The following is a 19816-nucleotide window of genomic DNA, read 5'->3' on the forward strand; positions in this document are numbered from 1 at the left end:
GATGCAAGAGCAAGATGGGACATCACCAGTTAGACCTTATCCTGATCACCTACTCCTTGAGTACTTAAGACCTCTCAGACATTTATTTCTTCCCATCTTAGAAGCAGGTCCCTACTTGGAGGAAGGACAAAGGCCCCTGAAAAGCAGTGATACTGTGGGCTGTGCCTGGAGGGGACACATCTAAACCAGAAGGTAGAACGGATTCCTTCAGACCTGAACACTGCTAAACACGCAGGAACTGCATAACCAAGTGACAGCAGCAGAGCTTTGGCAAGACATCTGTCCATCTATAAATAGAGCTCAACCGTGTATCCTTATCGCAGGGCTTTGATGCGTTAGCAGGGAGTAGAGTTTTTTTTTCCCTTCTCTGCTGAGTCCCAGGCAGCACAGATAATGGGCTTGAATCGATCCAGCACAAGTATTACTAAACTTCCTACCACTGTGGCAGCACGCCAGCCTCAAAGAGGACAAGAGAACATGTGTCTGTTCAGAGCCAACCATGAGGAGCAGGCAGAAAATTGCTTCAGACTTCAAAAAAAAAAAAAAAAAGAAAACCAAAAAAACAATCCCCCAAAACGCAGGTGCTTTTTGCAGATTTGTAGATCAATCTACAATATATTTTAGAGGTTTAAGAAAGTCAATAGAAACAAGATATATCATTGCTGCACAAGAACAGAAGTGGTATTTCTATTTGTGCTGCTAGCAGCACTCCAACCACAGGTTCATTGTCCTACTGCGGTCCCACATCACTACTTCTCCAACAGCAAAGTTGAGGGAAGGGGCTCCCTCCACTGCTGTGGTTCATCACCCTGCTGGTTTTGCCAGGATAACTTAGTCCTGGGGGTGATTGTGGTCTGAGATACCCTAAAAGAGTCACCACTGCACCTGCTGCCTTGCCTGTGGCAGGGACTGCTGGCAATAGACTGGAACTCATCTCCTCAGGTCTCCATCCATGTGGGCTCAGCCCACACGTTCACTCTTGGGATGCTCCAGGCAGTGCTGGGACAATCCCTTGGGATTTGTTTCTCAGCCTGGTGCTGCTGCAGAACTGCACAAGACAGCAGCCTGCCCTCTGAAGTGCTGTCCCCAGGGATGTAACAAGCCGGTCCCCTCCCACAGACACTTCTGCCATGTACCCACCATGCGTCTCAGACCCCCTTACAAGCCCTCTGCCCCACACTGCTCCACCACAGAGCACTACTAAGCATATTCAGAATTTTTCTTCCCCTTTTATTATTGCTATTAAGTGAGCCACATGACGTGCCTTATCAAACCAGACCTAAATCATGCCCGCTCCTCCCTAGATCCTGTGTAATGCGTCAGCCACTAAACATGCAATTAGCCTGCATTTACCAGTCTGTAAGCATCTCTCTCTGGCCATCCATCGCTCACGAGCAGGACTGTTTGCATCCCTCCAGTGGAGCCTGTCCTAATGAGCCACCAGGAAGAAGATCCCACTGCAGCTGGCCACATCCATTTCCCAGCCTCCCCGAGGCACAAAAAGCATCTCCTGGCTTCCACCCTCTGCCTCAGAGGGGGAAGGATAATGTGTGTATCTGGGCTGGAAAGAGATGGCTGCACACCCTTGGTGCACAGGCATGATGCAGGATGCCTGGCTCCTGCCATCCTTCTGCCCCAGTGACCAGCCATGGGAAGACAGGCCAGGCTGCAACATGCGGAGCAGAAAACAGCTTTCTACCCTCCCTAAAAGACTAAAACATGTACAAATGCCTGCCACACATCCCACTTGAACCCACTGATGATCCCTTGGGAGCAAATCCATGTGAGGAAGCCCACAGGGATGACGAAGGGCACTGGCCAGCGGCTGGGGCACCAAGGCTGGCAGCAGAACCAGCATCCTGCTGCTTCTCCAATGCCCTTCCCATGTCTCTGCCAGGCTCAAGCTACCCCAACAGCGCATCAATGGGGCTGGGCTTTTATTCCTCCTCTGCTGCGTACGAGCAGGCGCCAGGGGACGTATCATTCAGCAAAGCCGAGGAAGAAACAAGCAGAGTTAACCATTAGCATGTGTGTACGGAGACCCCTCAAACTCTTTTTTTTCCCTTGCTCCCATCTGCTTTGCTCTGGGCCACTAAATCCAATTCAGCAGCGCTCAGAGCTTGTACTGAAGCTGCGACACATTTGTCAGATCCCTGACTAGACCCATGGCTAATTTTACAGTGCTAATTTATCTCACCGCATTATATCGCTTTCATTTCATCCCCCCCGGATCCCATTACTGCCTGTGTACCTTGTAGCAGCATGTAACAGTAATTGGTATTATTAGCGATATACACTCCTCGATCTGCTCTATTTGCAGAGATGCAAGGAGTCCCATGAGTGGGCTGGTCCACACCAAGGATGGGAGGGAAGAGGTGCTTATTCTACACCACTCCATGGGTGACACCACCAGACAGCACTGAGGGCAAGGTTTTGTTACTGCAGAGCATCCCTGCCCCACTCCCCACTGCGGCTCCTTCAGATGGTTGCCCCCCCCAGCGGTCCCTTAACCTTGAGCTTTTTAATCCAGAGCCTTGCACGCAGGGAGCATTTCTGTCCTTGCCTGTGGCTCAGAGGGTACAGGACTCTGCTGATTACAGAGCAAGAGGGACTGTGAAACACCCCTATGAAGTATGATGCAAGGGGAGAGAGCAGGGGAGCTGTGCAGGGAAAATTCATGGCACTTCTTGCTGTTTTGGCCAACAGTTTGTCCTCTTTGGTGTAAGCTATTGCTTTTCCAAGATCAACGTAATTAAATCCATGCAGCTTTAGCTAAGTGGGAGGCTGCGCTAGTCAAATGGTGACAATTCACACTGAAGATGTCCTTGCCTGGCATTTAGAGACTTGTTAAATTTTAATTCATTGTTTCCATTTCTCAAGCACAGCACCGGCTTCCGCAGGGTCTGTGTCCCCAGGTGGTGCAGCCCCCTCCATAGGCCCCTTTCCTAATCCACCAGGGTCCCCATGGCTTGGAGATGACCTCAAATCTCTTCTCAAGCAACACTGTGTTATCACAGCCCCACACGAAGTACATTTGAAACAGGTCTCAGAGGTGGGGCACCCCCTTGACCATGGCTGGTGATGGTGGTGGTCTCCTAAGGGGATGCAGCCCTTTGCAGAGCCCAGGGAAGTTCATCACACCTGTGATGCTGGAGCCCCCAGAAGCAGAAAGAACATCCCACAGACCTGAGAGCTCGAAGTTGTGCTTGTCTGTGAGAGGTGAGATCACAAAGCAGGGTTGGGTGACACTTGCCTGCTCCAGAGTAGCTCAGCTACCACAGGAGCTCTGCTACCCCAGTTAGACCACACATCCCTGAACTGTCCCAAGGGATTTCATATGGGAGGGTTCCCTATGGAGAAGCCTCCCATGTGCAGCCCATGATGTGCATTTTCCATGCTGTTCATCCAAACCTGGCCTTCTACAACCTAAATAAACAGTCAGAATCTGCCCTCTTTGCACAGCAGCCATGGAGCTGCTCACACACCAGAGATAGGATCAACCCTTTCCCATGCTTTAATAAACACCAAAAGACGCATGGCCTGACAGCCAACTGGCCCAGAGCACACAAGCAGGACAAACTGGGTGAGCAAGTGTTTTAACCTCTTACCTTTCCACTAGTCCGAAGTCCTTGGGGAGTCCCCAGCTTCTCACCAACGTGTGGGAGACTCTTCTGGTTGCTTGACCAGCCTCCACCGCTCAGATCTGGGGTTTTCTTCAACAAAAGAGAAGAGACGCACAGTCAGGTTACCAAGTGGAGCTCTGCCATCTCTCCAAGTTTAGAGAACAACCAAAGGGAGAGAGGCATCTGTTTTCCAGCCCTGAGAGCCGTGGTTAACTAAGTGTGAACATGAAGCTAGCTTAGATGAAGAGTCCTTCCACAAGAGCATCACAGTCCAGCCCCATAAACACACATTTGCTTAATTTCAGTTTATAGACATGAAACGAGAGAGGGACAAAAAACCACTGCAGCTTGGGGCATCTCTGATCTTCTTTCAACACAGATCTCTGATCTTCTTTCAAGACAGACAGCAACCCTCCCCTGACAAAACAGCACTAAAATGTCAGCCCTGCACCAAGGCATTTGTCCACAAGGTCTTGCACCGCCTAAGCCCTAATCCTGAAAAGCCTCACACACGTGTTAAACCGTGCAGGGGGAGGCCAATCCGATTGAACCTGGGAGTGTGAAGGGGAAAGTATGCACGTACAGCTTTGCAGCACAGACACTGAGGACTGGGAGCAGGAGAGAGACTCTTCTGTGCTATGCGTCTGAGGCATTACTGTAACCAGCAGTGCCTTCAGTTATAGCAGCAAATATGCTTTTTGTGTTAGACAAACAAATTATCAGTCGAGATCCGCTCTCATTATCTAGCTATTGTGGCTGAGCTTGCGTGGTTCCTCCCCCCACCTCCTTTTTAAATGCTTTGAGGAGAAAAAAATAAGTAAAGTCTTATGGTTCTGCATTATTAAAAATGAAAAATAAGAGCCAAATCCACTGGCAAGAGGAAAGTCTGGGAGTCGCTCCTGCAGAGACACTTTCCCAAGGGCAACAGCGACTCCAAGCCTGGAGCACCACATGCTTTAATTAGCACCCAACCCCAAGCTGATGAGCTTTGCCAGAGCCCTTACTGGGACCCCATCCAAAGCCCAGGGGAGTCAGCAGGAGGATGCTATAGAAACCCAAACTACAACCCCATCCACCCCTCACTTGCCTATGAAAACTAAGTAAATAACAAGTAAATATATAACTAAATAAATAATTAACACCTCACCCCCCCCCCCCCCCCCAAGCTCTGCCTGGTGCCTGATGGAGAAACCCTCATTTGCAAAGCGATGGGAAATAATTAAAAAGTTTTCTCAGAGCTTAAAATGAGGGAAGTGGACCGTTTGTCATAGCAGCAGCCACGGTGTGCCGCAATTCATCATGCTTGTCAGGTGTCAGCTATGGAGAAATTTAACTCCAGCTGCCCCAAGCCTAACACCCTCAATGCCCCATCACTCAAAAGCTGCTCTGCCATGCACCCTGGAGCTGACAAGTGACTGGCAAGGAGGGGAAAGGGCTTCACCCCACCAACTCCCCCCAGCTCTGCAATGGTAGAGCAACTTTTTGTGGTGTTGGTGGTTTATTTTGTGAGTTTTAATTGGTATTTTTAAAACCCGCACATGAAGAAGAACCTCTTTGTAAAGGACTGTAGTGATAGGACAAAAGGTAATGGGTTTAAACTTAAACAGGGGAAGTTCGAGTTGGATACAAGGAGGAAGTTCTTTACTGTGAGGGTGGTGAGGCACTGGAATGAGCTGCCCAAAGAAGTGGTAAATGCTCCATCCCTGGCAGTGTTCAAGGCCAGGCTGGACAGAGCCTTGGGTGGCATGGTTTATTGTGAGGTCTCCCTGCCCGTGGCAGGCAGTTGGAACTGGATGATCTTAAGGTTTCTTCCAACCCAAACCACTCTATGATTCTATGAGATCAGGCTACAGGAAGCAGCAAGGCTCGTTCGTCAATACCTGCCGGGGACCCGCCTGAGCTGTTGCTCTTGTCTTGGCAGGGGTGTAACAAGAGAGATGGTCTTAGCAACAAGCACCCTTTGGGAGCTTTCAGCAAGATCCTTTGCTCAAGCAGGAGGTGATGCTGGGCACAAAGTGCTGAATCCTAGAACCTGCTTGTATGGAAAACCTGACACCCCTTGACACAACTGGGGGATGAGCAGGTCCAGCAGCCTAGCTTTCTCCATGGAAGTTGAAGCATGGATTTGCTGAGGTCAGACCGGGTTCTGGAGGAGCTCAGCACACCCAAAGCCAGCTGAAGGAACTGGATCAGTCCAATAGCTGCCACTGAGCCAAAAACAGGGGACAGCCTTGACAACAGATCAGGCAGGCTCATGTAAGGAGCAAAAATCATCAGGCATAGGGCAGGGACGAGTCCTGGGGCAGGGCTTGTACCACTTCTGAGCTCACCCAACATCACCAGGACTTGAGATGCCAGCAATGCCACAGGTAGGACACTTCATCAATGTGACGTCTGCTTTACAGGACCTGGTTGGGCTGCCTCCAAGACATACTCTTGGCCATTTCTGTAGCTAACAAGCTGAGTTAGGAGGAACCTGCAACTACTGTAATGTAAAAACACTAAATATTTAAACAGGTCCCCACAAAACATGAGAAGGACATGAAGCTGCTGGAACAAGTCCAGAGGAGGCCACGAGGATGATCAGGAGCTGGAGCACCTCCCGTATGAAGACAGGCTGAGAAAGTTGGGGCTGTTCAGCCTGGAGAAGAGAAGGCTGCGTGGGGACCTCAGAGCAGCCTTCTAGTACCTGAAGGGGGCCTATAGGGATGCCAGAGGGACTCTTCATTAGGGCCTGTAGTGATAGGACAAGTGGTGATGGGTTCAAACTTAAACAGGGGAAGTTTAGATTGGATATAAGGAGGAAATTCTTTACTGTAAGGGTGGTGAGGCACCAGAATGGGTTGCCCAGGGAGGCTGTGAATGCTCCATCCCTGGCAAGATTCAAGTTCAAGGCCAGATTGGATGAGGCTTCGAGCAACCTGGTCTATCATGAGGCATCCCTGCCTGTGGCAGGTGGTTGGAAATGGATGATCTTAAGGTCCTTTACAACTCAAAACATTCTATGATCCTACAAAAACACCGAAGGAAGCCCAGAACACATTGCCAGCGGCATGTCCTACATGATGCATCTGCATGCTACAGCAAGGACTAAGGGGTAAATGAACCACTTCTTGGGGTGGGGCTAAGCCAAACACATGGCATTTCCAGAAACCATTCTTCCACACAAGCCAGGGCCCCATGGATCAAGGATCGATGAGTTTTACTTGCACCAACAGAAGGGGCCCAGAGTTTCCCATCAGCCAGGCATCCCATGTGAGACCTGGGGCATAGGTTCTGCACTCACACATGGTAAAGCAGCGCAGTTCCTGCCGTGGGAGCACAGCGGCCGCTACCTCCCCGCACACACTATATATAATACACCCACACAGCAGCCTTGTTCAGAGGCTCACAACTTGGAAGGGGGAAGGTGGATTTTCGTGGTGTCAGCAACAAGCAGACCCCCGACGCCGGGCTGAAAACCTTCCCCACAACTATCAGACCTAGTCTCACAGCACAAAGATACTGCAGTTTCTTCGGCATGACAACTGCAAGAATTTTTCTTGTTTGTTGGTTTGTTGGTTTGTGTTTTTTTTTTTTTTTCCTTAAGCTGTGGATAAACTAATGCTTTTTTCTCCCCAAAACTGTATTCTGAGAACAGCTTAAAACCCTCTTTGCTAAAAATTTTCCAAAAAAATTCAGCCGGAGGCAGAGACATGTGAAGTTTCAGTCCAAATGGTTAAAGGCTGGCGTGGTTTCAAGCAACTGAAGACAGGGGCTTATAATCAGAAGTGTCAGGCAACCTTAATTATATTATTTCCTGAAGGAAATAGTTTTCCCTGCCGAAGTCCAGAAGTTATTAAAAAAAGTTGACCTCACTGGAACCAATCAAGATGGAGACAAGAAGCCTGTGATGGATTTTTAAAGCAGGCGAGTTCACGCATCTGTATTTTCAGGGTCCAGAACTTTAGGACAGGTGGTTTTGGACAAGCCTGGCCCTTTGACAGCCCCGTGGCTAGCAGCCAGGATGCAGAACCCCTTCCCATCCATCCTCTCGAAGCCCCCTGGGCAGGGGGACACAGGAGCCCCATGCTCCAGAGGAGGGTGCTTGCCTGCGGCCGGATCGATTGCTTCGCCAACGCAAGCGAAGAAAAACAGCCGGCTGCTTTGTAGCTGTCAGGAGCACACAGGCTTTTTGTCTGTCTCTTCCCCTGTGCCCATAAATAAAAGTGACAGCAACTTTATTTAGGACTTCTTCCAGTTAAGAGGGGATGGAAGAAAAGTGAAAAATGAAATTGCAGCTCAGCAGAGGCGGAGGGGGAGGATCCTGGAGGCACAGCTCGGGCTGTGCTGCAGCTGCTTGCAGGCTGGGCTGGGGGCAGCCCTCGTGCTCCCGATACCAGCGCCGCCTCATCCCCATCATTGCACCCTTCCCCTCTGCCCTTCCAGGCACATAAACCCCATCACATGTACTCCTGTCGCCTGCTGCCCATCAGCTTTTCAGTGCTACCCGAGAGGCTCAAGCATCTGGAGGGAGGCAGAGGTGGAATTCTTGTGTCTCCTTTCCTCTGGAAAGAGATCAAAACAAGCCCCCCAAATAATTCAAATGAGAAAATCACCTGTTCCCCACACATACACAAAGCTTGTACTCATACGGTCAACAGCAGTTGCGAAATGAAGCTCTGCCCCGTGCCAGCATGGCTGGGCAGCCACTGCAGCATCCCCTCCGGCACCCAGTACCACAGGAGGTCCTAGCTATTCTGGCTATAACCTCCAAGCAGTCCTTTGCAACTGAGGAAAGAACTCCTTTCTATAAAAAGCGTGGAAAGGGACTAAAAAAGCAAAGGAGGACCACAGCACGCGGCAGAGCTGGCTCCAGACAATGCTCTGGCAAGGGGAACACAGCCAGGGTTTGAGCATCCCAGGTCTGGTCTCCCCCAGCTCCCTGCAGCATTTCCCAGCAGCACAGCACCTTGTGTATCACAACGGTATTACACCACGCTGATGACACAAGCTTTATTTCAACCTTTCGTCCTGCTTGTGCTGCCGCTGAGCCAGAGCTACGCCACATGCCAGAACCCCGTCCCCAAGAGGGGCTCACTCCCCCTGCACCATGGAGCTGGCTCACAAATGCTTAGGAGCTTGACTGGAGCTATACTGGAGTTATGCCGTGCACCTTCACCTGCACACAAGCACTCAGGCCATGTGGGTAAGAAGAGACCCCCGTCAATCTTGGATAGGGAGAAGCTTACCACCCCATCCAGAAAGGTATAAGGTGGAAGTTCTGTGCAGCTCCCTGGGGAGGAAGGTTGCGAGTGACCTCATGGGTTTCTTCCACCTCTGCCCTTAGCTGCCATGAGTCAGAGATTAACGACAGGCCATTTGTCAGCACCGGTGGCATCATCGCCAATCTCATTTCTGAGCAGACATCTGACCTTGCTTGCATCCCTGAGACCTATGTTACCGCACGGCTCAGGCAGGCTCCTGGCAGCTCCCAGGGGATGCAATGCAAGGCAGGGGACCCGACTGTGACACAGCCTGGTACTGACTCAGGATGCACGAGCTAAACCTCTCAGCTGCAGGATGAGTAACGTGTGTTCATAGGCTTGTCCCACTGCCCTACCCTTCTCCAAGCTGGTACCCAAGCAAGAGTCTCCCTTGCTGAGCACCGGGTTAGGTTATGCAGATGGGAGATCTGTGCTCAAAGAGGAAGGCTCGGGCAAAAAAGAACAAACAGAACACACACGCAAACCTTTTCCCCATGTCTGCAGCATCCTGCGTCTCAGACACACGCTACTCAGCCAGCTGTAGGGTTCAATGTGCAACACCAGCTGTAGCACCCAGACCTTCTGCACAGCCAGCCATGACCCAGGCTGGATTTTAACCCCACTCTCACTCAATGAGGAGCCGAGACACAGATCCACCCCGTGTTTCTGATCAGTGCTTGTACCATGTCCTGCAGAGTAGATGAGTTATGCCCCAGGGTCCAGCAACCCCCTGCTCCAAACCAGACCACGTTGCTACTGTACAAGTCTACTATGCAACTGTCACTTGCACACCACACACAGCTCTGGTTCTCTTGCCTCTCAGAAAGGGAGTAGTGAGACCACAAGAGGTGTGGGGAAAGGGGAACAAAACGGCTTGTGCATCAGGGCACCAAGCACACCATGACTTTACAGCCTGGGAAGAAGGAAAGAAAAGGAGGAGACAGGACTCAGCCACAAGACCTAGCTAGGACTAGGACTCAGCTAGGCACCCTGTGTTGGCCAAACCATGATGCTCACATAACTCCTTACTAAATTGCAGAAAACTAATGGTTTCAGGAGGAGCTGGGAAAAATGAAGAAGAGGCCCTCTGACAAATCCTGGTCCTGATGCAAGCTTTGCCTCAACACAACCCTCAGCTGTAGACAGCCAGATGTTGGGATGATCGCATCCCCACCAGGAGGGATGAGACAGCCACCAGGACACTTCATATGCAGCGAGTCAAGCCAGTCCCTACTCTCATACTTCTCATAAGAGGAGCAAATTAGAATGATGTGGGACTGGGAAAAGACACACTCAGTTAAGATGAAGAAATCAGTGCCATTAAACATCATTAGAATAATATGCCCAGAAAGCTTCATAAAAGAAGATACCATATGATTGAATGCTCTCCAGACCCTCATTTTACACAGACCCAAGCCACCGAGAATCTCTTCTAACAGCCAACTCATGCAGCTATCAGAAAGGGTTGGGGTTTTTTTTGTTTTGTATTGTGTGTCTTTGTCTTGAGGAGCTTTTTGGGTCTGCAATTGAAACTACAATTCTTTTAGTTGCTAGCGGGAAGAGGAAAAAAAATCATTTTTCATTAGGCTGAAGCAAATGGCATTTTTGCTTGTCAAAAATATTTGACACAACTCTGACAGACTCGACCAGACATATAAATAAAAGGTTTAAACCATTCTGCTTCAGAGCTTAGGAACAACCCACCGTCAGTCCCAAGCTCTCTCCTATGGATCGTGCTCCCTGGCAGCTGCCAGCATCATTCCAGTGCTGATGCTGGGATAGAGGGCAGGTACCAGCCACACCAGCCCCATTCACACAAGTGAAACCTTCCTTAGCCCACATTATCCTGCTGCAGGCCCCCATCTCAGGCTGGATCGGGCCCCCCTGATCTCAACAAGCGAACAGACAGCTCCAGTGGCAGGGAAGTGAGCGGCATTGATCCCCTCCTCTCTCCTGCCACCATCCGTATCCGATAACAGCATCGATCGAGATGTGCTGGATGCTGTATTTCCTTGGCCACCCAGGCTGTGCGTCAGCAGCCATCGGCCTCCTTCGCCATCCGTCGTGTCAGCGACGTGGCAGCAGATGCCGTGACAAGATGCAGAGCAGTGTCGAAGCCCATTTCAAAATACTTCTATCCTGTTCAAGCCAGCGAGGCTTATCTGCATGGATTTATATTGTTTGCCCCAATATTTAGCTACTGAGCTGACTAATCTGTGTGCAAGAAAAACCCCGGTGGCTCAGAGGCTGAGCAATCTACATCATTCATCACTTAGATTAGCTATTGTCTTAATCCTCTTTAAACTACTGTATAATACATGAGGGAATCATGTCCTATAGGCTTGGGATATGCAGAAAAAAACCAGGCTGAAGCTCAGAGACTTGGACAGAAGCTAGAATGACAGATTCTACCAAGCCAGAGAAGAAAAAACAAACCTGTTGCACCCCCTGACAGCTGGTTTAACAACTTCTTGTTCTCTCCACCACAGTAGCCTTTAATTATTTCCTAGCCATCTCCCTAAAGCAACACATAGCTCTCCTGCCTGCCTCCTCCTCTTGTCACAGCCCCTTTATGAACTGGGGACCCCAAGCTGTGCCAGCCTATGCAACATGGGACTGCTAAGGCTTCTGCCCCGAGGATGAGCATCTCTGCACCCTGAGATGTAGGGCATTCCAAGCCAGCACTAGCCATGCCTGTGCTGGTCTCAGAACAGCAACGGCTCTGCACAGCCCAGTGTTGTGCTTTGGGCCATACCTTGCAAACAAGCAGGCTCAGGTCAAGGATTAAAGTCTGCTTTGTTACCTGGGATCACGCAGCACATCGCTGCGGTGCACAGCAGGAGGATGAACAAAGAACAGGTTTCTTTATGGAAATAGCAAGGAGTTTGGGGGGGAAAAGGAGGGGGTGCAACAAGGCAGTAGCAAATGAGGCTTTAGTTTGTTGGCTGCCAGAGCTGAGGGAGCTAATAAACAGACAGATGAGAGCTAAATTGTCTTCTGAACCTCTGTATCAGTATTCACATTACAGAGGCTGCTTCCAGCAATTCCAGCGTATTAATAATAAATGCTACATAATTACAGCAGACTTGCTTTTGTCCTCTCTTCCTGTTTACTGTCAATGTCTGCTTAACCCTGTGTAGCTCACAGCCAGCTCTCCACCAGCACCTCGGCAGGTGGCACAGCCCCAGCACCACAGATGGGTGCTTCTCCCTCCACAGGGCTCAAGGGGAGTGAAGGAAAACTCAAGTATTGATGCCAGTCCACAGCCATCACCTTCTACCTGTCAAAGCCATGGTGATGTTGCTGCAGGGCATGAAAAAGGTACACTTGGAGCCTCAGTAGCAGCCCCAGGCTGGGATGAGTTGGGGACTGTGCGAATGGTATCTCCAAAGCACAGAGGAGCACTGAGTCACCAACAGCTTCTTAACAGCAAGTAGGGTTTATGGCCTCTCCTGGTTTTAATCTCCAGACTTGCAGCTGGAGCTGCCTTCCTGACAGAGGTGTTTGCAGGTGTCTCTGCCCCATTCCATCAGGAGCCTTCTCGCTGCACCCATGGTTATAGGGTTTCCTGGGATGCAGTAACACCACCAGTAACAGCGCTGGGAGCTGACAGCGAGCTCTGGGACAGCCACAGGAGGATGCAACCATGTGAAGACACAGGAGATGACCCACAGGTCCCAAGTCTGGCGCTCATGTAAGGAAGAACAAAGTTTTTGTGTAATCAAGTTTCACACCAAAAATCCCTCAGATGCAGCCGCTCTTCCCAAGTGTCCTTTTTCCTAGGCAAGCTGTACAAAAAGCGTTGTGCCCTGTCTGATCATTTCAGGATCTGTTTCAAAAGAGAGTTAAAGACCCTCTGGCATTTTCCACCTGAATTTTAGGAGTGTTTCATCCAGCCTAGCTGCAAACTGAACTCTGGAGCCTGCGTTGCTTCCCACGGGACTGTCTCTGTGAGCATTTTTCCCTCAGTTGCAGGTAAAGAGCATCAAAAGTCTGGAGAAGGGTCCACGTTAGCACTGCAATTGCTGCTTATAGCAGAGGACAGGTTTAATTTGCACCTTTCAGGATAGTTATCTTTTCCCAGCCTCTCAGGAAAGCTGCCGTGCCCCCTAACATGGCTTTAATAATAGAAAAGAATACTTCAGATGGGATTTCGGTGAGAAGAAACCAACATGCAAAACAAAGCATGCCTGCCTTCCAGTGCAAATTATCTCAGCTTCTGCCCTGAATGCAGACCTTTCCAGACACGGGACCCACTGGATGGCAAATGAATGCCAAGCAACTCAGATGCAAATCTCTCCCTGCACAGAGAGGGCCTCAGATGCTAAGGGAACACTTGTCTTAAGCTGATGAACATTGAGAAGTCTTGAAATAGAGGAAAAAAGAACAGCTCAAACCCAGCTGCACCAACTCACATAGTAAAGACAAGGCTGGAGTGACCTACAACTGACAGTCCATCAGACACCAGTGTCCCAGCCAACCTGGGATGTGGAGAGCATCACCCAGCACTGGCAACCTGCCACTATTCCCCAGCAGTTCCCAAGGCTGCGCATATCCACTTCCCATTATCTGTTCCATCTCCTCTGTAACGTGAAGCATAGAAGTGTTTTTCTCCCTGTACATGTCATAGTCACTTTTTTTTGGAGCTCTCAGAAAATGAAGCAGTAACCAGTTGTTCAGGTATAAATGCTGAAGAAAAAGAAACACACCTCTTAATGTCCTACAATGAGTACAGGCACTGAGAGAAATGAGAGACAGACCATGCAGGGGATGGGAAGAACAAAGAAGGCAGGAGTCCCCTCAACCGCTCCTATGGAGTAGGAAAAAGGAGGATCATCACCGTTACATCAAGTTCTTCTCTTTTCTTCCTTGGCAGGACAGTATCCAGAAGGCTACTAGCTAGTAGGTAGCCGCAGGGTATGAGGAAGGTCAAATTCTCCCTCACTGGGTGACCCCAGGCTGGTTGCACCTCTGTGGGCTGTCTCTCTCTTCACTCACTGCCACTTTTGGAAGGCAACTCCCCATTTGTTCACTGCAGGGACCTTTTCTCCCTGTGCAAAAGGCACTCAGCAAGTCAGAGTTGCCCCCCCCCCCCCTCCAGCAGCTGTTGTGGCCAGGAAAGCGACAAGCCATACCGGCAGGGAAGGAAAACCCACTAAGAGCTTCAAGTAAGATGACATATGTCAATCCCAATAAGGAAGATCCCACGTTGGACCGCAGCTCTAGGATACACTCAATCTGTGCTGCTGGAGGAGCTCCCACAAGCAGAGGGGAGCAACGGCCCTGCCAGCCCTTTGCAGTGCCCACCAGACACATGGACAACATCCATCACTGCTGGGCTGGCTGTCACAGGATTGCAAGGATGAGAGGACAGTGAAGCTCCCAGGGTGCTCTGCATGTCCCTCTCCCAAACACTCCCACCATGGATGTCTGCACAGTGGTGCCACAGGGTAAAGCAAGACTTGCCCTAGGTTTGTCAGCCAGCTCTCCTAGATGCAAAGACAGAAAAGCATTAGACTTCCAAGCCCCCAGACTCATCTCCAGGACAGTCATCACGTCATATCACATTCCCCTGCCAAGGCTGTTACCTTGCTTTCCAGCCACCTCCATCTCCAAACCCACCCCTGCAAATCTCAGGATGCTCCTCTGCACTTGATGACAGCGTGTTGCAGGCTGTGTGAGCCCCTGGTGTCAACCCCCTCTGCAAGCCATTTCAAGAAAAGAGAACAAGTTATTAATTACAAATTAAGCTGCCAATTGATATTAAGCTCTTTTAGCTCTAGGGGTAAAGAGAGGCAGAGCTGTGCCCATGGCTCACTGACTGCAGATGCAATATATAAAGATCACCTTGCTTGCAGGGGATGAACAATTTCCCTATCACCACATCCCAGTAGAACTTACAGGTTTGTAAAGTAACAAGCCTGCATTTTGGTTGTCCCTATGTTGACTCCTTCATCATGCAGAGGATGAGGAGATGAAGCAATGCAAGAATTAGCCCATGCCAGTCAGTTAAGATTAGGCCAGCTGATATCTAGAGGTGAAGAAACCCCTTCTGCCACAGATTTCTCAGTTCTGCTTTTGGAAATCTCAGAACCACAGTGCAGAACTACCTCCTCTTTTAGTAAGTGACAGTAATGAATAATGAAATAAATATTAATAAATAATGAATAATAATTCCTTAATAAGGGGCAGTAAAGCTTGAAGCATTGCACCTCCTTGCCTCAACTTTAAAGCACATGCGAAGCCCCTCTCTTGCACAGAGAACCACAGCACTTGGCCATGCTGGACAGACCTCCATCCTGCAAGGGTTCTGCTGGAGCAGGACCCATTCTGCAGGGGTTGGCCATCGAGCAGCTGATGATGAGATCTCCATCCCTCCGGCCTCACACCACCCTTCTCCTTGGGGAGCTCAATTAAGCCTAACAAATTACATGCAGCACAAGTCACGAGCACACACAGGAGGACTTGGCTACCATGGTGCTGTGCAAGCAGAAGGTGAATAAATAAAACTGACTCAAGTTGACAGAAGATTGTGCAGTGAAGCTTGTTGGAAGATGCCAATTCAGTGATAGAGATTCTGTAGCGAAGCATCTGTTTGGGTGACTTTGGCTCAAAAGGGGGCCAAAGGAAAGCGTGACAAAAGCTTAATCTACCTATAAATAGGAAAAACTCCAGAGAAGTTTCATGCTACTTCAGTATTTAATAAAAAAAAAAAAAAAAGAAAGAAAGAAAAAACACTTTAACCAAGAAGAAAGAAAATATTGCTAGTTACCAGAATGAATTTAGGATCAGAGCTGTGGAACAACATAGGTTGGCCCAGATCTCAACCTAATGCCATGCAGGTGGAGCAGAACCATCCAGCTCAGGTCACACAGGGCCTGCTACAGGTCAGAGCTGAGCATCTTAAGGGCTGGACCTTTCCCATCTCTTATTCCTGTTGCAGTGTTTGACCACACTCATGGGGTCAAGGCACTTCTCAGTGACTGACAGGCAATCAGATACCCCAGATGGGGCTGTTCACCTGCTGCCCTGGTGCTGGGTGCTTCCAAAATAAGTCCATGTCCCCACCCATCGAGGGGCTCAAAACAGCAGTAAGACCCTCCCCTAATGCCCTGCTTCACCTTCCCTTCCCCAGGCTGCACAGACCTGCTGCTCTCAGCATCCCTACACCATTCTTCTCCTCCACAAACCCTCCGAGTTTCCCTGTTGACAACCACCAGTGAGTTTTAACATCACATTCCCAAGGGAGATGCTGGTGGGGAAATCTTGCAAACCAGAACTGACTGTGCAGCTTCCTAGAGGGCAAGAAACCCTTCCCAAATCTAGTTGTAACCATAACTGACTGTCACAGTTTTTCCTTCAAAAAACAAAGAGCCCTGCTCCATGGCAATGCAAACAGTTGCTGTTTCAACACAGTAGCCCATGTCCTCCCCCTCTCAGTTCCCTCAATTCGAAGTCAATTACGACAAGGTTAATGGGGCAGAGAGGATGCCAGTCGGCTGGGTAATGATGTCAAAGCACCTGGCATTGCCTGGGCAACAGCTAGGCAGCAGGGATGCAAATGAAGGCACAGGATTGCATTTGGTCCCTCGAAACAAGCTGATGCAATTGAGCATATCAGCACTAATGAACATGGAAATAATAAGAGAACACCCAGAGAAAGAAGAGACTGATGGCGAGGAGGGGGTTACACCCAGCAGGCATCACGGAATGATCTGGGTTAGAAGGGACCTTAGAGCTCATTCAGTTCCGGCACCTCACCATGGGCAGTGACATCAGGAAGATACGGCTACAGGCACCATTTGCTTGGTGTCAATGGAAGCAGGCTGCACCCCAAGGTGCTTCCCACAGCTTAATCCCTCAGGTTTGCACACCCAAGACCAGCCATGTTGTTCTGATGAAGTCTCTCCTCATCAGAGGAGCAGCTTCTGGCCCCCCTCCTAGCAAGCTGTGACAGGGAGAGCAAGAGGGGACCTGCGTGCATCAAGAATCCACATCTTACAGTGACCTGATAAACATGGGGCTGAGGCAGCAAAAGATCAAGCGGCAAGAGGTGTTTGAGGGCATTTCAGTGCAAGGAGCAGTGACACACTCAGCAGGAAGGCTGCTCCAGTCAAGCCCAGCTTCTCCAATGCTCACAGTCGCCACATCATCTGCAATTCATACTTTGAAGCTTGCAGGCAGAGCTGCTACGCGGAATGTTGTCTGCCAAGACAGCACTTGACACAACGTGCCTCCACGGACCAGGACTACAGGGCAGCAGGTAAAAGAGAGAGCTGCAAGCCTCAGACACCAGCAAGCTGTTTTGATTTACCATCTAACTGCTGTGACTTCTCCCTAGTCCATGAGCTCTACCAGATACCCTCAGCACATTTCCTACCAGGAAAACCCTCAGTCCTGTAATATTCAGTGTTTTTCTATCCTTTAAACCCACCCTATGACACCACTCTCCCTCTTTCTCCACCCCACTCAAACCCTAGCTCAGCTTTGGTCCCAAAGCAGAGGCCATCCATCCCTCCACTGGGATAGTGACATAAGTGGGCTTTCTGCTCACCCTCCTCAACTCCACAGCCCACCCCCAAAACACACTTCAGGGCAGCAACAGCTCCCCCAGCAGCTGCAGTGAGGTCCCACAGGGATTCTCCTGCCGCAAGAAAAGCTACATTAGATGGGCAGGGGGAATCTGACAGCATTTTTCACACCAGTGACTAGCAGAGCTTGCAGAGTTGAGATGCAGCTGTGCAAATGAGACCCCAGCAACCACCCCCTAGCCCCAGTGATTCACCACAGGCGTGAAGAGCGGTATCAGGGACACAAAGCAGCCGACGCCACAGGGGAGCAGTTGGGTCATGCATCCATTTACAAGGTCATCACCCTGTGCCTCTCTAAAGTCCTTCACTTTCGCCCCAGGCAAGTCAAGGTGACTTGGACAGACCATGCTGCTGTTGGTGCTTCTGCTCCCGCAGATGCCTTCCGCTATCCCCTGCCCTTGCGCTGTGAGCCCCTTGAAGCCATAAGCATCCTTCCCTGCTCTCTGGAAATGGCCCAGCAGAGAAACAGCCTGTGCCATAAATAACACTGGCAATGGGCAAGAGTAGAGCAGCCGTGGGCTCTGCAGGGACTGGAGCATCCCTGGCCAACCCACGTCCGTGTTCTGATATCCGGGGCTTGCCCCAGGCAAATGCCTTCCAAGCATCCTCCCTGCCCACCACAGCGGGACCCTGCATGCCTGAGCTCACAGCAGTGCCATCCCCAACCCCAGGTCTCTCCTTGAGTCCCAGCATGTTGCTTTTTAAATGTCAGCAGTAAAACCAGCTGCACAGAGGGAATAAAACGGAGGAGGAGGGAGAAGGGGGAGAAAAGAGAAAGACGAAAGGGAGAAGAGACAGCTCTGCTAATAGCGAGTCAGCCAGAAGTCTCCAAATCCATTTGAAATGCGTAGGGCTTAATTTAACTTAATGGTTTTGTCAAACATTGGCACTCTGTTAAAAGCACAGGAGAGCTGGTAATCCAAATGCCAGTGGCTCTGCTTTAGCTAGTCGCAAGGAGGCTGCTGTTCAAGTTCCCAGATAGATCCATCTGGCTTCACACAGGCAGCGAGCACGGCCCTGTCTACTGCAGTCACTCATTAGGGCAGCTCTGTATTTACTTAGCATTGGCAGCAGCCCGGGCTTTGCCCAGAACACGAAAACAAACACAGCCACTGCATTTCTGAGCTTGTACATGTCTTAAGGCAGCTCCAGGCTTCTCCTGAAAACACAGCTCAGTCAACGGAAGAGAGATTTGCAACTTTCCCTTGGGAAGACACAATGAAATCTCTCACCGGCGTGGACTTTGAAAAGAAGTTGGAAAAATAAAAGAGGAAAAAGCAAACTCTTTGCTCACAGGCAGGCAGAGAAACCCATGAGCTGAGCTGCAGGAGCCGGTTCCCCACCCAGCCCTGCTCTCCCTCCTCTCTGCAGTGCTAGGTCAAGGGCCCCCATCAGCCCACATGAGATGGAATGGGGCTCAACCCCTGGGGAAGCCAGGCAGCACTAGCTCTGCTGCGGTCAAGCTCTCTTCTGGAGGGAAAAGTAGAAACACTTAAGATAATCTTGCTGTTTAAGATGATTTTCCCTCTGCAGACAGGAGACTGAGCCCGTCTTTACACACAGTATGGATATGACAGAAGGTGTTTAAGTCTCTTCACTTGCCCAATGCTCTATTCTGGCAGCCTCACATGCCTCCTTGTGGTTTTACCCCCACTCTGAGGGCACCAGTGGGTGACCTGCAGCACAGGGCACTGTGATTCAAGCCACCAAGATACAGGCACACTGAGGACAGAGACCAAAGCACTCTCCCCTCTTCAGCGACAACAGTCCAAAAAGGTCAAGCTTGCTGATACTGTCTTGGGAGGAGGCAAAGACACTGCTTTTAATCTTCCAATTGTGTGCAGAACGTCAGCCACAGACCTGTCCCCTGCACCCACATCCTCCCATGCACCACAAACTGGTGAGACCAGCGGCACTGGGAGCACAACTCTGCCCAGACCCATGTGCTCCCAAGAGCAGGTCCCAGAAACCTTCCCTTCCCCAAGGCACAGCCTCCATTTTGCAGCACATCCCTTAACCTTGGGCTCAAAGCAGAGCACCCTCCCTGCCAGGAACCCCAGGCTGCAGGCTTTGGTCAAAGGGCCAGCATTAAAGGAAGCATTGCTGCCAACCCCAGCGTCTTGGGATAGACCGGGAGCAAAGGGCTACAGAGGGAAGAAAGCCATAAACTCCATGGCCATGGGCACATATCCTGCTCCACACAGTGCACATGGGGAAGGGGGTCCAGGAAAACTCAGGGAGGGGGGCAATGGAGGCTTTTGAGCCTCTGCATCCCCTTAAACCTCCCCCTCCATCCCGGGACCTGGATTCTTGTTTGATTTAAGACGCAAATGAGATCGAGTTTAAAGGTCTCAGC

At 50.3% G+C, this 19816-nt stretch overlaps 1 protein-coding gene across 3 annotated transcripts in view; it reads right to left on the minus strand.

The window, feature by feature from the left end:
• Positions 1–19816, minus strand: part of CNTFR (ciliary neurotrophic factor receptor) — a 205500-nt gene that overhangs the window by 149466 nt on the left and 36218 nt on the right. For all 3 annotated transcript variants that reach the window (XM_065663252.1, XM_065663251.1, XM_065663253.1), the window contains exon 2: positions 3609–3713. Coding sequence is in view for 1 of the 3 variants with exons in the window: in XM_065663251.1 (XP_065519323.1) it covers positions 3609–3713 (105 nt within the window). In the remaining 2 variants the exon portion in view is untranslated. The remainder of the gene's footprint in view (positions 1–3608; positions 3714–19816) is intronic.

The sequence above is a fragment of the Lathamus discolor genome, chromosome Z (genome assembly GCF_037157495.1).
Source record: "Lathamus discolor isolate bLatDis1 chromosome Z, bLatDis1.hap1, whole genome shotgun sequence".
NCBI classification, from domain to species: Eukaryota; Metazoa; Chordata; class Aves; order Psittaciformes; family Psittacidae; genus Lathamus; species Lathamus discolor.